Source organism: Triturus cristatus, chromosome 3_1 (genome assembly GCF_964204655.1).
Source record: "Triturus cristatus chromosome 3_1, aTriCri1.1, whole genome shotgun sequence".
Taxonomy (NCBI): Eukaryota; Metazoa; Chordata; class Amphibia; order Caudata; family Salamandridae; genus Triturus; species Triturus cristatus.
The window spans coordinates 324311722-324327750 of NC_140583.1; the positions used below are offsets into that span (position 1 = coordinate 324311722).

The window sequence follows — 16029 nt, forward strand, 5'->3', positions numbered from 1 at the left end:
TTGCCCGGTCTTCGCCCCGGCCCTTGCCCCGCGCGCGTCCCGCGTGCGCGTGGCTTTGGCAGATTATCAAGGGGAGTGACAGGAGGGGGCGGGAAGAGGACCAGCTGCGGCCGATCAGCGCCGCTCAGCAGGCTGGTCCTCGCAGTCCCGCCTCTGAGCTTGTGTGTTGCGAGGTGATTGCAGTAGACGCGTTGGTGCTCCTATGCACAACAGGGGACCAAAAAAACCAGGACCCTGACACAGTCTTGAGCCTGCGAGCGGCACCCGCGGAGCGGGGGCCGCGAGGCGGTGAGTTAGCAGCTGGAAAAGAACAGCCAAACGGGACAGCACTCCCAACACAGCCAAAGGACGAACCCAAGCAGCACAGTCTCCGTGAGGTTTTAAACAGGTGGAGGGGGCGGTAAGAGGACCAGCTGCGGCCGATCAGCGCCGCTCAGCAGGCTGGTCCTCGCAGTCCCGCCTCTGAGCTTGTGTGTTGCGAGGTGGTTGCAGTAGACGCGTTGGTGCTCCTATGCACAACAGGGGACCAAAAAAACCAGGACCCTGACACAGTCTTGAGCCTGCGAGAGGCACCCGCGGAGCGGGGGCAGCGAGGCGGTGAGTTAGCAGCTGGAAAAGAACAGGCAACCGGGACAGCACTCCCAACACAGCCAAAGGACGAACCCAAGCAGCACAGTCTCCGTGAGGTTTTAAGCAGGTGGAGGGGGCGGGAAGAGGACCAGCTGCGGCCGATCAGCGCCGCTCAGCAGGCTGGTCCTCGCAGTCCCGCCTCTGAGCTTGTGTGTTGCGAGGTGGTTGCAGTAGACGCGTTGGTGCTCCTATGCACAACAGGGGACCAAAAAAAACAGGACCCTGACACAGTCTTGAGCCTGCGAGCGGCTCCCGCGGAGCGGGGGCCGCGAGGCGGTGAGTTAGCAGCTGGAAAAGAACAGGCAACCGGGACAGCACTCCCAACACAGCCAAAGGACGAATTTAGTGGTTTTCAGCTGCTGAAAGCTGTTGAAATTCCAGGTGAAAATCAAGTGCAAAATGAGGAATTACAGGAAGAATCAGATCCGGTATTAAGACTTACTGGTATTTCCCCATTTATTAATGGACCTTTAGCATCCTACTCGTAGTGCGCTGGAGTTACCAGTGCCCTCCAATATTGTAACTAAGTTGATGGGAAAAATCCAGCTAATTTCCCGGGCCACTCATAATAAGGGACGAAGAGTAAGGAAGAACACATTTTACTTTATTTTTTAAATATGTATGTTCTTTTACATGTTCTTTGAAAAAAAATGGCTTGCTTTGATCTAAATGCAGGCTAAAAGCACTCTGTATACACCTGCACCTTCAATTACTAATGGCCTACAGTCTCCTTTATTTCCTTGACCAGATCGTTTACGTGGCACGAAATGCCAAGGATGTGGCTGTCTCTTCTTACCATTTCAGACGGGCAAACAGACTGCACCAAGATCCTGGGACCTTTGCACAATATTTGGAGGACTTCATGGTAGGAAATGGTATGCCACATTCCTCTTGATTTTGTACAATTGTCGTGGTGTGATGAAAAATGCTTACTAAAAAGGTTTTTATTCATATTGCTTACTTATGAGGATGTCTAAGTATATCACGGCTCTAACTGTCAGGCCAGGTCCTTCCTGGACGGAAACAAGCAGCCTGGTACCAGGTTTTACTGTATCACCCCTCATCAGCCAGTCTAGCTTAAATCCAATGGCATAGTGACCACTGCATCCACGTCTGGGCATACCCTTCCCACTTAGAGCGTCTACAGCAACACAAAAAAGAGGATGGACAGAATGGTGAACATTGTCAAACATTCACCCACAGCACAGAGATCTAGAATCTCAATCTATTGTTTCTTTTCCACCATGCCATTCTAGTTTGAACCCAGCCATATGCAAATCAGTCTTGACCCTGTGTTGCAATTTTCATAATGAATGCTCTTTATAACCCTGATTCAAAGACAAACAGCAGTTGGAAGTAGTGCAGCTTCACCACACCCCAGAGCTGTTTTTCCCATTTCAGTAAGAGACACAATATCCAGTAGTCAGGTGTGTGGACTCCAATACTTCAAGTTATTTTCCTTCCTACCACCTTAGTTAAGAAACAGCTAGCAATCCTGACCTGCGGAAATATTGCTCCTTACGGCATCAGTATCACCCTCGGAGTAGTAGACCTGAATACCTAGACACATAATGAGACTCTAACTCTGTCAGAACAAACACCACAGCTCAGAAATATGTAGCAGTAGTTACTTCTCTATGTTGCTGTCTGCTGTTTGAATTTTATTCTGTTTTTTATATTAATTTAAGGTTTTAAAATCCCCTGTCTTGTCCAACTGAAAACATGTAGGTAATTGTTTGACACATGTGACACTCATTTTTGGTGAGCAGTTTGTGGCTCCTCACACTTGGTACTATATATTAACCAATTATCCTTGAGTACTAGTATATAGACTTTTTTGCATTGAAAATTGATACTATGGATGTTTTCATCTTTTCTTCAGTCATAGCTATATTGTAAATCTCAAATGCTTAATATTTCCCTGGCACCCTCAAACTTCTTTTTGAGTGGTATTTGTTGGTGTCTTGATTTGAAGGTCATGAACGTTGAATCACCAAAATGGCATGGGTAGTGGAAGTGACCTCTAACACGTTTGGACATCAGTGACATCACAGGAGGTGACATCATATAACGTTTGATCCCGAATCCCAAGAAATGGTTCCACAACACCTTTATCCTGATGAAATCATAATAATTGGTATCACTGAACCCTACCATATACCTCAAAGAGAAAATGTATAGCAAATTACAGGGAGATGCACAAAAAAGAAATTAGGAAAAACAGTAGTAGTCCACAGTAGAATACAAGCAGATTCCAGAACTATCCATCACAGAAATGTGAGAAAAATCTAATTTTTTCAGCTAAATTTAAGGTTTGCTGGGATTCTGGTAAACGTTGGGGAATCCATGCACATACCTCCCCGGACTCCCCAGGGTGTCTAGTTTTTAGAAATGTCTGGATTTGGTAGATTTCTCTAGATGGCTGCCGAGCCCGGGGCTAAAAATCCAGGTGACCCCCTTACAAATCCAGGTTGTTTTGTGATAGATCATTTTGATATCTCCACAATACGTTTTGGGTCCTTACCTGCCACGGGCAATTGGCCGACCCACACAAGTGAGCTTTCATTTTTATCTGGAGACTTTGAGGAATGCAGGATGGGGTGAACTTTGTGGATCCACATAGGTTCCAGAACTTTCCTTCACAGAAATGTGAGGAAAATTTATTTTTAATTAAGCTTGAGGTTTGCAAAGGATTCTGGGCATCAGAACCTGGTGAGAGCCACACAAGTCACTCCATCCTTGATTTCCCTGGGTGTCTAGTTCAAAAATATATAGGCTTACTAGGTTTACCTAAGTTCCGGCTGAGCTAGTGTTCAAAATCCACAGCTAGGCGCATTGTAAAACACGGGTCAGTTTTCACTGGAAAAATTTGATGTGTCCACGTCACGTTTTGGGCCGTTTCCTTTCATGGGCACTAGGCATACTTACACAAGTGAGGTGCCATTTCTATCGAGCGACTTTGGGGAATGCTGTGTGAGTGGAAGTTTGTGGATCCACACAGATTCCAGAACTTTCCATCACAGAAATGTGAGGAAAATATGTTTATAAACAAAAAGTTGAAGATTTGCAAGGGATTCTGGGTAATAGAACCTTGTGAGAGTCACACAAGTCACCTCATCCTGGATTCCCCTTAGTTTAGAAAAATGCATATGTTTGCTAGGATTCTCTAGGTGCCGGCTGAGCTAGGGTTCACAATCGACAGCTAGGCACATTGCAAAAATAGGGTCAGTTTTCACTGGAAAAATGTGATGTGTGCATGTTGCGTTTTGGGCCGGTTTCTGTCGTGAGCACTAGGCCTACCCACACAAGTGAGGTATCCTTTTTATCGGGAGACTTTGGGGAATGCTGGGTGTGTGGATGTTTGTGGATCTACACAGATTCCAGAACTTTCCAATAAAAGAAATGTGAGGAATTCTTTTTTTTTAAGTCTGTGGTTTGCAAGGTATTCTGGGTAATAAAACCTGGTGAGAGTCACACAAGTCACCCCATCCTGGATTCCCCTTCATCTCTAGTTTTCAAAAATGCATATGCTTGCTAGGTTTCTCTAGGTGCCGGCTGAGCTAGGGTTCACAATCCACAACTAGGCACATTGCAAAAAAAGGGTCAGTTTTCACAGGAAAAGTGTGTTATGTCCACGTTGTGTTTTGGACCATTTCCTGTTGATGGCACTAGGCCTCCCCACACAAGTGAGGAACCATTTTTATCGAGAGACTTTGTGAGAAACGGGTGCATAGAAGTTTGTGGATCCACACAGATTCCAAACTTTCCATCACAGAAATTTGAGGAAAATGTGTTTTTTGCAAAAAAGTTTGAGGTTTGTAAGGGTTTCTGGGTAACAGAACCTGGTGAGAGTAACACAACCTAACCCATCCTAGAGTCCTCTGGGTGTTGAATTTTCATAAATGCATAGGTTTACCAGGTTCCCTTAGGTGCCACCCGGGCTGGGGGTTCACAATTCACACCAGGCACATTGCAAAAAAAGGGTCAGTTTTGTGTGGAAAAATGTAATGTTCCACGTTATGTTTTGGGCTGGTTCCTATTGCAGACACTAGGCCTACCCACACAAGTGAGGTCCCATTTTTATCTGGAGACTTTGAGGAATGCATGGTAGGTCGGAGTTTGTGGATGCACACAGATTCCAGAACTCTCCATCACAGAAATATGAGGAAAAGGTGTTTCTTTTTACAAAGTTTGTGATTCGAAAAGTATTCTGGGTAACAGAACCTGGTGACAGTAACGCAAGTCACCCCATCCTAGATTTGCCTGGGTTTCTAGGTCATATAAATGTACAGGTTAGCTAGGTTCCCCCAGGTGCCAGCTGAGCTAGGGTCCATAATTCACAGCTAGGCACATTGCAAAAAAGGGTCAGTTTTTACAAAAACGTTTTATATGTCCATGTTGCGTTTTGGGCCATTTCCTGTTGAGACACTAGGCCACCCACACAAGTGAGGTACCATTTTTATTGGGAGACTTAGGGGAACACAGAATTGTAGAGCAACTGTTATAACCTATTGACTTTCTATGCATATCTGCCTTCCAAATGTAAGACAATGTGTAAAAAAGAAGTCATTTTGAAAAATGTCCTGTAATTCACATGCCATTATGGATATCCACAATATCAAAGATGTGCAAATAACTACTGCTTCTAAACTATATGCTTTGTTTCCATTTAGGAAATGTATAGGTGTCCTTGATACCTTTTTTTCATTCTTTATATTTTACCAAATTAATTTCTATATACCTGGTACACAATGAAAAACCATTTCAAGACGCAGCTCAGTTATTGGCTCTAGGTTCCTCGTGTTCTTGGTGAATCTACAAGTCCTATATATCCCCACAATCAGAAGATTCCGATGGATGTAACAGCATATTGCTTTAAAAAACTTTTCACACTTTAGAAGTTACAGCTGAAAATATTGGCACACATGGCTCTTTTTTTCAACTCATTTTCCGTTATTTCTGATTTTCAACTGTTAGTTTCTATAAAAAAAAAGACTTGAAGGATCTACACAAATGACCCCTTGCTGAATTCAGAATTTGGTCTCACTCAAAGAAATGTATAGCTTTCTGGGATCCATTATTACTTTCACACCCATTTCTACCACTAACTGGAAGGAGGTTGAAAACACAAAAAGTAGCAAAAATAGGCTATGTCCCAGTGCAATACCAAAACTACAAAATGTTGGTTTTCTGACAAAAGTCCCTGAAATCTGAGAAGATGATGATTTCAGCACCATAAACCCTTTGTTGATACCATTTGCAGGGGAAAAAACAGACACTTTCGTCTGCAGCACTTTCCCCCCATTTTTCCCTCAAAAAAGCAGAATTTAGCAGTGTTTTGGCTAATTTCTGGATCCACTCCAGGGAAATCCACAAACCCTGGGTACCTTTATAATCCTCATGATGCTGGAAGAAAAGAACACACATTTGGCATGGATACCTTATGTGGACAAAAAGTTACAGGAGCATAGGCACAAACTACCCCTAATAGCCAAAAAAGGCTTAGCACAGGGGGCAGGAGGAGGGGGGCTAGCAGCGAAAGGGAATTTATGTGCTTTTCTGTTCTCGTTGTCCTCTTTCTTTTTGAGATTTTACTTTTGTGAGTGCAGTTATTGTTGCAATAAGCGTGCTCCCCAACCCCTCAGCCCCCGCACGAGCCACCCACGAGCCATGCCAGCCACCAATGGTGTGCAGGCCTGCCTCAGGTACTTGGCAGGTCAAACAAGCCCTGAAGTAAGTGAGAATTGTCTGAGCCAGTAGGACCTACCGCACATACTGTTTGGGGTGATTTTAATCTTCATTGGTGCCTGATTCACGCTACTCTTGTTTTTTGCCCTAGAAATAGAAGTGGGAATCATGCAGAACTATTTTTTTAATAAACAGAGTAGACTGGTGAAATAGGAAAAACAGATATTTCCTCCATATGGAAAATGTACATTTAAAAAAATTAAACCTTTAGAAAATTAAATTGTAAAATCAGCTTTAATACTCAAATCCGGTGACATTGGCTGGTGCTTATTTAACCTTTGGCATTAGAATTTTTTCACCAGTTAATTTCGTGAATTTTCCAGTGCTAAGTGTGAGCCGAGAAAAACATTTGATTGCAATGTAGTGTTTACACCAAAAGGCACGTCTGATGAGATTTTTTGCTGTAGGAATCACGTAGAGTTCCGCATGGGCTGAATACATAGAATGCGTTACTCCCCTTCAGTATGTAAGTCCAAAAGAATGTCATGCATATATAGCTATAGATGAAAGTAATATAGATAAGATATGTTCCCTACGGAGAGCAGCAGTAAAGATAACACTGACATTGCAATGGAGCGGTTCAAGCAGAATAGGACAGGAGTATTCCAGCATGGAGGTCTGGTAGTAAATATACACTGTGCCACTGAACCTATATTGGTGTCCTTTCTTGTGCCATTCCAGTAAGTGTTGGGTTGGGAAAGGAATCTGCTCTATGCAGTATTTGTTGGCACCTTTTGCATTACTGAATGGGCGCTGCATGAGGGTGAGATCAATATATAATCCTCAGCTCCAACTTCACATTTGTAAGTGGGTGTGACCACGAATGTGTGGCATTTTGTGTGGCATTTCCCCTACCTCGGTCTTATCTGTTTAAGTTATGTGCTTGGCTTATGTTGACGTATAGATTGCTGAAGTGCATTTTGTTTTCTGCGCTGCGGTCATTTTTCTTTTCTCAATCATTTTATTGCATGAACCATTACTTTTGCACGTGCTCAACCGTGCTCAAATTGTTGAATGATTCATAATTGTATTTGTGCCAAACTCGTTATAACCAGGTGCTAAGAGAGGGAGGAAGCTGGGGACACGTGGGAATGTGATGGGGGAGTTTAATTCAATTCACTGACGCACACGTTCCATTTTACTCACGTGCCTTAATAATGTATTGTTGACCCTATTAATCTGCTTCTCAGTTTCCTTCGGATCCTGGTACGAGCACGTGAAGGGCTGGTGGTCAAAACGGAACGAGCTCCGTCTTCTCTACCTCTTCTACGAGGACATGAAAGAGGTAGGCGTAAAGTGATCGAGCTTGGACTAGCTCACTTTGATGCAATCATGGCTAGGGAACCCTATCTTGAAAGGTATGAATTCAGACTGTATTTTAAGTTTCCAAATATACTTATCCTAGATTCGATCTCTGTATTTTGAGTCAACCCATTTTTATAGGATCGAATTAAGCGGAACATGTTACTTGGAGGCGCAGATTTGTCATAAAGTATTGCACATGATGGGCACAGACAAAGTGCACAATAATAGTTATTCTGGCACTTTATCAGATTAAGCAAGCCTTGCTTGTCTGGGTATAAATATACTTTTTCTTCAATTGGTATTGTTAGAAATGTGGGTCTCTAGTCACCGTAAAGGGATACACACTTTAGATAACCCCTGCTCACCCCCTTTGTAGCATGGCACAAGCAGACAGGCTTATCCCAAATGCAATGCGTAAAGTATTTGTACCAACACACACAGTAACACAGTGAAAACACCACAAAAGAACAGATCAGTTTAGAAAAATAAAATATCTTTATCTAAACTCAACAAGATCAACACAACAAAAATTAAACACACACAGTTAAAAATATGACTTTCTAAATGTTTCAAGAACTTGTACCCATGTACTATGGATGTGTGACTTTTACACAAAGTACCTGTAGTTGTGTGTCAAAATTCACAAGGCCAAACAGCCGCAGAGTCGGAAATAAAGAGATGCATCAACTCCTGAGACCTTGGGGAGGCGATGTGACAGTCCTGCACGCAGCAGAAGGGTTGCGTCGAATCCGGTCTGTTTGGGGAGTGATGCGTTGATTCTTTGTGATGGTTCAGATCCACTGGTGATGCATCGGAAAAACTTGCGGCACAGGTGGGATGTGTGGAAATCGGGATGCATCAGTGATCGATGTGGCGGTGTTGAACGGCGCTGCATCAGTTTTCTTCAGCTGCAATCCCTCGATGCATAGATTCTTGCAGCGGCAACAGGCGCTGCCTCGGTATTCACAGCGGCACAGCAATGTGTGGAAATTCTTCTTGCGCTTTGGTTATGAATTGGTAAAACAGCCGCAAGAAAAGTGATTCGTCGGTTTTGCAGTTCTTCCAGTTTCTTCTTTCTTCCAGCTCCCAAACAGCAGCAGATGATCTAAAGTTCTGGGATCTGGGCCCCAATATTTTCACAGCAAAATCCTTTGTTCTCTGTTGGCAGAGAAGCACTGTGCTCAGTCAAAACCAGTTCTGTCCTCTATGGTGCAGCTTGCTGGCAGGAGTTGGAGAGAGCATTGTGGAAGGCAGACCAGGCCCATTCAGGTGAAAGGAAATCTCCTCCTCTACTCTAAATGCAGCCCAGTTCTATTCAGCCAAGCCCTGACTAATTCAGACTCTCTGGAGCCACTGCACATCTCCAGCCCCTGTTATTCCAAAGTGAGACAGTCACTACGCATCCTAGCAGAGACACACTAGATGGCTAAGCAAGAAAATACCTACTTTCTAAAAGTGGTATTATCAAACACAGAATGTAAAAATCCCCCTTACTAAAGGATGCATTTTAACATTCTGAGTTCAGGCATACTAAACTTTATTTTCCTACTTTGTTCCCAGGAATAGTTATGCTAATAGGATGTTATGCGCAAACTCCCCAGTCTATCCTATAGGAACAGATAGCCTTGCAATAGTGAAAAACGAAATTGGCAGTATTTCACTATCAGGACATGCTACACACACCAGGGCATGTCTTGCCTTTCATATGCATTGCACCCTGCCCACAGGGGAACCTAGAAGCCAACCTTAGGGGTGACTAACATGTAAGAAAAGGGAAGGTTAGGGCCTGGCAAGTGGGTGCACTTGCCAGGCTGACATGGCAGTATCAACCTGTGCTCAGACAGTGCAGTGACAGGCCTGAGATACCTTTGTAGGGCTACTTGTGGGCGGCATAATCAGTTTAGCAAGCCCACTATTAGCATTTGACTTACCGACCCTGGCACACATAGTGCACATTACTAGGGGCTTACCAGCAAATCAAATATGCCAATCAGGGAGAACCAATCATAATAACAGTTTCCATAGGAAGCATTTGCACTTTGACACTGATCAGCAGTGGCTAAGTGCCCAAAGCATCTAAGCCAGTAAAAATGAAATCTAGCACAGCATCCAAAAACAGGAGGTAGAGGCAAACAATCATGGAAAACCACGCCAAGGATGCAAGGTCTAACAGGTATTTATGTAATATAAAGCACGGGCCACCACTTGGCTTTAGAAGTGCATCCCTGTCTCCAGGTGTATGCCCGCCCTCTATCAAACGGGGTTTTTTGAGGGCGAGGACGGCCTATGATGAAGCATGACACCAGGTGGTGTGTGAGGCCAGTCCTTCACTTTTTGTGAGATGCTCCCATTGGATTTGCATCTCTAGAGACCCTGTAGCAATCTGTAGGAACCATTACTAGGGACAGCCTCATTTTGTGTTTACATAATATATATGAGGCTGGCTATCCCTAGGCCCTGTGACTCTAGTTCCCTTCCCTAATTCAACACTAGGGCTAGTGTGTGTGACTTTACGTACAGCCTATGGCTGTGGAACTACTTTAGGGCAAAAACTTGGTCATACATGACCCAGAGACCGGTTAATCAATACACCGTCCTTTATCATATACCTTTGAAATGTAGGGTTTCACAACTGATTTCACCCTTACCACTATAACAAAGCACTATAAAATGGAAACCGAACTGTCGTTCGATGAGAACACATATGCGGAGATACTAAGAACACCGTCGCTCCTAGCTGAAACGGTGGTAGCAACTAAAAAGAAAGAACAGATCCGTACAGCTCTTCATGGAGCGTTTATGACGGAATACTTAAGAAAGAACTCTGCACCACGAGGACTCGTGGTCACCAATGAACCAAGGCAGTTCCTTAATAATAAGGAATTCAGGATCAACTGGTCAAGCATTGCTTGGAAATGCACCAAGGATTGGCTGGGGCTAATCATTTATATGGCCAGGCAATTAGCGGACGCACTTATGATCGAAATACAACAAAGCGAGAGCAAACTTAAGACCACAGTGCATGTCACCATTTATAAAAAGAACCTGGAGGAAATAAATAATGACCACTCAGCATACAGAGAGTATCTCACACAATCCAAAATCACAAAACTACAGAAGGATGTGCAGAAGTTCAGCCGGGAAACAGTATATCACTACCCCACTGATGAATATTATGACAAACCTCAACAGCAGGCCCAAAGACGCCAACAACGCTTCAGACCAACTCTCCAGAACTGAACCTTTAGTTCAGGTGAAGAGAGAAGTGATAGCAGCAGTGACGAGAGCACCTGTGACAACACCCCAGAAGGAATCAGAATCCCCAGCAACAAATGTTTAACCCACCCATGCACCCCTTTGGATTCTGGCCACAACAGTTCCTCCCACCTGGCTTTGGCTTCCCAACAAGGCCCACAGCCTTTTTTATTCAGGGGCCAAGGAAGAGGAAGGAGCAGACAAAAAACAAGGAGAACACACAGAGTACAATGGGAGAACGAACCATTCACCAGCGGAGATGCGGTCACATGGAGCAGAGGCAGGTGCGGCACATCAACAATGAACAAGGAATGACGAATGTCATAAACCTGAGTGACTACATAATCAACAAAGACGAAGAAACCGTGCTCGCTAAAGGTTTGGACTTCGTCCCTACACCGAGGAACAACCCTTTCACCCTTAACACCTTGCTTGCACAGTTCTTCCAGAAAATAAAGCTGAAAGATTTCTTTGGCGAGACACAAGTTACTGATGATGGAAAATTGAACACAGGCCTTCGGGAGAAATTCATGTTCACTCCACCAACTCAAAACATTTCATGAAATGTCCTTGCGTTTGAACAGGTAGTACTCAAAGAAGTCGAAGCAATTGACTTTAATAACACTAAAGGATTCCAGAATCTGACAAAGGGAGAGAGAACAGCCCTCCAACAATTATAGAGCAACCATGAGCTGGTAGTCAAACCAGCCGATAAGGGTGGAGCCATAGTGATCATGAATGACACCATGTACAGGGAGGAATGCCTACGCCTTTTGTCTGATGCCACGAGTTACGTGATACATCAAAATGATCCTACAACACGGATTATGAATAAGATCAAGAACCTGGTTGATGAAGCGCTAACATGCGATTGGATCACAAAACATGAGGCTGAGTTTCTCATAAATACAAAACCAAGAACACCCAGATTTTACACACTGCCTAAGATCCATAAAAATAGGACACCACCATCAGGGACACCTATAGTGTCCGGGATCGGCTCTGTATTGGAACCCTTATCTCAATTTCGTGACTGGTTCCTAAGACCCATCATACAAAAATCCCCATCATACCTGAAGGATACGAAGGACGTCTTATGCCACCTGAGAGACCTGGAGAGCAACACCGAGGAGGATTTGTTCATAACTATGGACATCGAAGCACTCTATACGAGTATTCCCCAGAGACGGACTCTGGAGGTGGTGGAACAAATCCTCCTTAACCAAGATTGGTCTTTCATTACACCGACACACTTCATTATGGAGTATGCAGAGTTGGCCCTCACTGACAACTTTTTCGAGTTTGAGGACAAACTGTACCACCAGATTAAAGGCACGTCAATGGGCAGCACCTTCGCGCCTAGCTTGGCGTACCTTTACGTCCATTAGTTTGAGGAAGACCATGTCTTCAGTGACAACAACCCATTTAGCCACCAGATGAAAACTTGGAAACGTCATATAGACGACATTTTTTGTCGTGTGGCATGGTACACCGGAGGAAGCCTCAACCTTTGTGGAATGGGTTAGCAGCAAAGACACTCACCTTAACTTCACACATACCATTGATCACCTTGACTACAGAAGGGATCTCAACCAAAGTACACACGAAACAGACAAGAATAGCCTCCTATTATATGAAAGCTACCATCCAAGGGCACTATGACGAAATCTACCAGTGGGCCACTTCCTGAGAGTGCGGAGGAACTGCTCGGAACTAGAGTCATTTCAAGAACAGGCAGAAGAACTGGAAACTAAACTTCTGGCAAAACATTATCCCAAACGTATGGTCAGGCGAGATAAGAAAAGGGCTAGAAACAATAACAGAGAAGCCCTGCTAGATATCATAACAAAGGAACAATACGACCGTCTGGTGAGCGTGACCACGTACACACCTACATTTAACAAAGTGCAGAATATCATAAAAAAGAAATGGGCAATACTCAACAGTGGGGCAAGACAGTGGGAACCCCCCCCCCCTTTCGCGTTTAAGAGAAGCAGGAACTTGAGAGACGACTTAGTACACTCAAAAATCACACAGGAGGAAGAGAGTAACCAATCCACCCTGTGGAGCCAACCAAAACCAGTTGGTCATTTCCCTTATAGTAATTGTGTATGCTGCCATTCGACCATCACCACTAAAGAAGTGGACATTGGCACAAACAACCATTGGAAACTAAAAAACTTCAGTAATTGCAACAATGAAAACGTGATATATATGCTGACCTGCCCATGAAACCTGAAGTACATTGGGATGACAATGAAGAAAGTGAAAACACGAATTAATGAACATCGCAGCACTATTCGGTGTAAAAAATCTAACACCAGATTGACCAAACATTTCCTCGAGACAAACCATACAGAATCAGACCTCAAACGGGTAGTCATAGAGGTAATGAAAAAACAGAAAACAGACATAAGCCAACAACGACATGTCAGAGAACAACGCTGGGTATATCGGCTACGCTCATGGGAAACGACGAAATCCCATGGCTACAACTATCTCGTTAAAACACTCCCTGTCTTCTAGTAGTTGATCAAATCAGAGGGTCATCTCCTCTATAAAAAAAACACATTTGATGAAGCTTCTGCACCCCTGTGGGACATGAGAGATTCATGTCAACATATCTAGCTCTATATAAAAATTTAAAGTAAAATAAACATAAATAAAACATAAACTATCACCTTTCTGAAGAAACTCTTCAGTTCTGTATTCTGGCAGAAGTAAAATTAAAAAATATGGTCACTTGGTCATTAAGATAAAGTCATATGCCAAGATACAGCCAGAATATCAGGCAATTTTCACCCTGTGTTTTTGAATATGAAATAACATAAGCGGTGCCTCTTTAAACCCCTGCCCGCTACTTCCATAACCTTCATATGGGTATTTTTCCTCCCATAACTAGGAATAGACTACTTCCTAGATTCGTTTAAAGGCGGGTTGACTTTTTACCCTTATACGCATGTGCACACAACGTTCCAACGGAGCCGCTACACACACGCGATCTCCGGCCTCTGCACGCGTCTTTCAGCATCAGGCATAAAATTAGTGTAATGCCTTTAGAGCATGCGCAAATTTGCACTTTTTTCACTCTGAGAGGGAGTGTTACCTTTTCTCATGCCCATGATCAGGCAACCTGTCAGGGTACCGGCCATACACCGGAACTCACACAGGCGGTGGCAATCTTCCTTTAATTAACGACTAACCAGCCAGCGTACAGGAGTATAAAAACTCGCTCCCCTCTCCCCATTATTCACCGGCGGGGAGGCGAAGAGGACGACTTTAGATGCGACTGCTGGAAGCGCTGAAGATGACAGTAAGAGTATGAGTGTCACGAATGAATGAAGAAGCGTACTTTTAAGCTCCATGTGCATGTACTCACCATGAGGCATGCACTTGTGTGAATGATTGAATGGATGTTTTTACCAATCTCACATAGACCATGATGTAAGCAGCCCATGTCTCCATGTATTGTTCTCATTCCAGAAATGTCACAGTAGGCCCTTCCACCCTCGACCTCCCATGGAGTAAGTAGGATAGTGTCTTTGGGTAAGCGGCCAGAAAACATATTGTGCTTTTATCAAACTTACACGCTCGGTTTGTTTTGTGTTTTTGTTCCTTTTTGATACAGATACTTCTCACATTTTAGTACTGCACTACACGGGGAGTTTTTATCCTCACACCCGGTCCTTTAGTGGTTGTTCTTGCATACACATAGTGTAGAAAGGCAGAGCCCATTATTTATTCCGGTCCTGACGAATGCTATGTATCTTTCAGGGACACAAAGCAGAAACATGTTGGCCTTACTTACGGTGAGGGGATATTGATTTCCCATATCACCGCCCACTTCTTTTATTACCATACATTTGATCTTTAATTAAATTGCCTGTAGACAAATGTAATGGTTTTTAGATCACTTTTCACCAAATCACAGGCCACCACTTAGCTTTAGAAGTGCATCCCTGTCTCCAGGTGTATGCCCACCCTCTATCAAACGGAGTTTTTAGAGGGCGAGGACAGCCTATGATGAAGCATGACACCAGGTGGTGTGTGATGCCAGTCCTTCACTTTTTGTGAGATGCTCCCATTGGATTTGCATCTCTAGAGACCCTGTAGGAACCATTACTAGGGACAGCCCCATTTTGTGTTTACATTTATGTAATATATTCAGATTAAACAGTGGAAATTACACCAAATTCTTCCTTCGATAAATGTAGCTTAACCCCTTGCATGCCCGCCCCTTTCCCCGCCCAGTGCCGCGCTTTTTATTAGCGGGCGGAGTTCATGACGAGCTGGACTCGTCATGGGCACAGCGCCACCGCAGCCCATGACGAGTCCAGCTCGTCATGGGCACTGAAGGGGTTAATACCAAAACACTTGCACTTCCATTTTTAATTATGTGCATTTCCAATATTTTTGAAACTATCTATGCTATTGGAGGTGGGAATCATTATCACTGAGGTTCCCTCTTATGCATTACACTGTATTGTCTTAAGACCATAATTCAAATGACGCACACACAGTAGATTCAGGTCAACATGTTTAATAGCTGTAAGCATGTCCAGAGAATAAGCAGAGCGGAGAAGCATAATCAATTAAACTGCATTTGTATAGCGCAACACTGTCACCCCTGGTGTATCTGGGCGCTGTGGTGCAAGGTCTCCATCGAAAAGCCAGGTCAAGAGGAAACGGCAGCAAGAGGGAAGATATGAGCAGACAAAGGCAAAATAGAGGCCAGAAGAACGAACGTGCAGAAAAGGCAAAATAGAAGGTAGAAAAACGACGAGCAGAAAAGGCAAAACAGTGGGCAGAAAAACTAGCAGAAAAGACAAAACAGAGCAGGAGAGGACAAAACCAGGGCAGAAGAAGGGGCAGAAAAGGCAAAATGAAGTGCAGCAAATCGAGCAGAAAAAAGGCCAAACAGAGGGAAGAAAAATTAGTAGAAAGGCAAAACAGCAGAAGATGGCAAAAAGGGCAGAAAATTAGCAGAAAAGGTGAAACGGAGGGCACAAAACAAGCAGGAAAGAGAAAATAGAGGGCAGAAAAATGTGCAGATAAGGCTAAACAGAAGGCTGACAAATGAGCAGAAAATAG

The 16029-nt window shown here is 43.9% G+C and overlaps 1 protein-coding gene across 2 annotated transcripts in view; it reads left to right on the top strand.

Annotated features, from left to right (window-relative positions):
- The window catches only part of LOC146860193 (sulfotransferase 1B1-like), an 873417-nt gene that overhangs the window by 644980 nt on the left and 212408 nt on the right, over positions 1 to 16029 (top strand). For both annotated transcript variants that reach the window (XM_085644034.1, XM_085644036.1), the window contains 2 exons: positions 1379 to 1505; positions 7569 to 7663. In XM_085644034.1, the coding sequence (XP_085500160.1) occupies positions 1379 to 1505; positions 7569 to 7663 (222 nt within the window). The remainder of the gene's footprint in view (positions 1 to 1378; positions 1506 to 7568; positions 7664 to 16029) is intronic.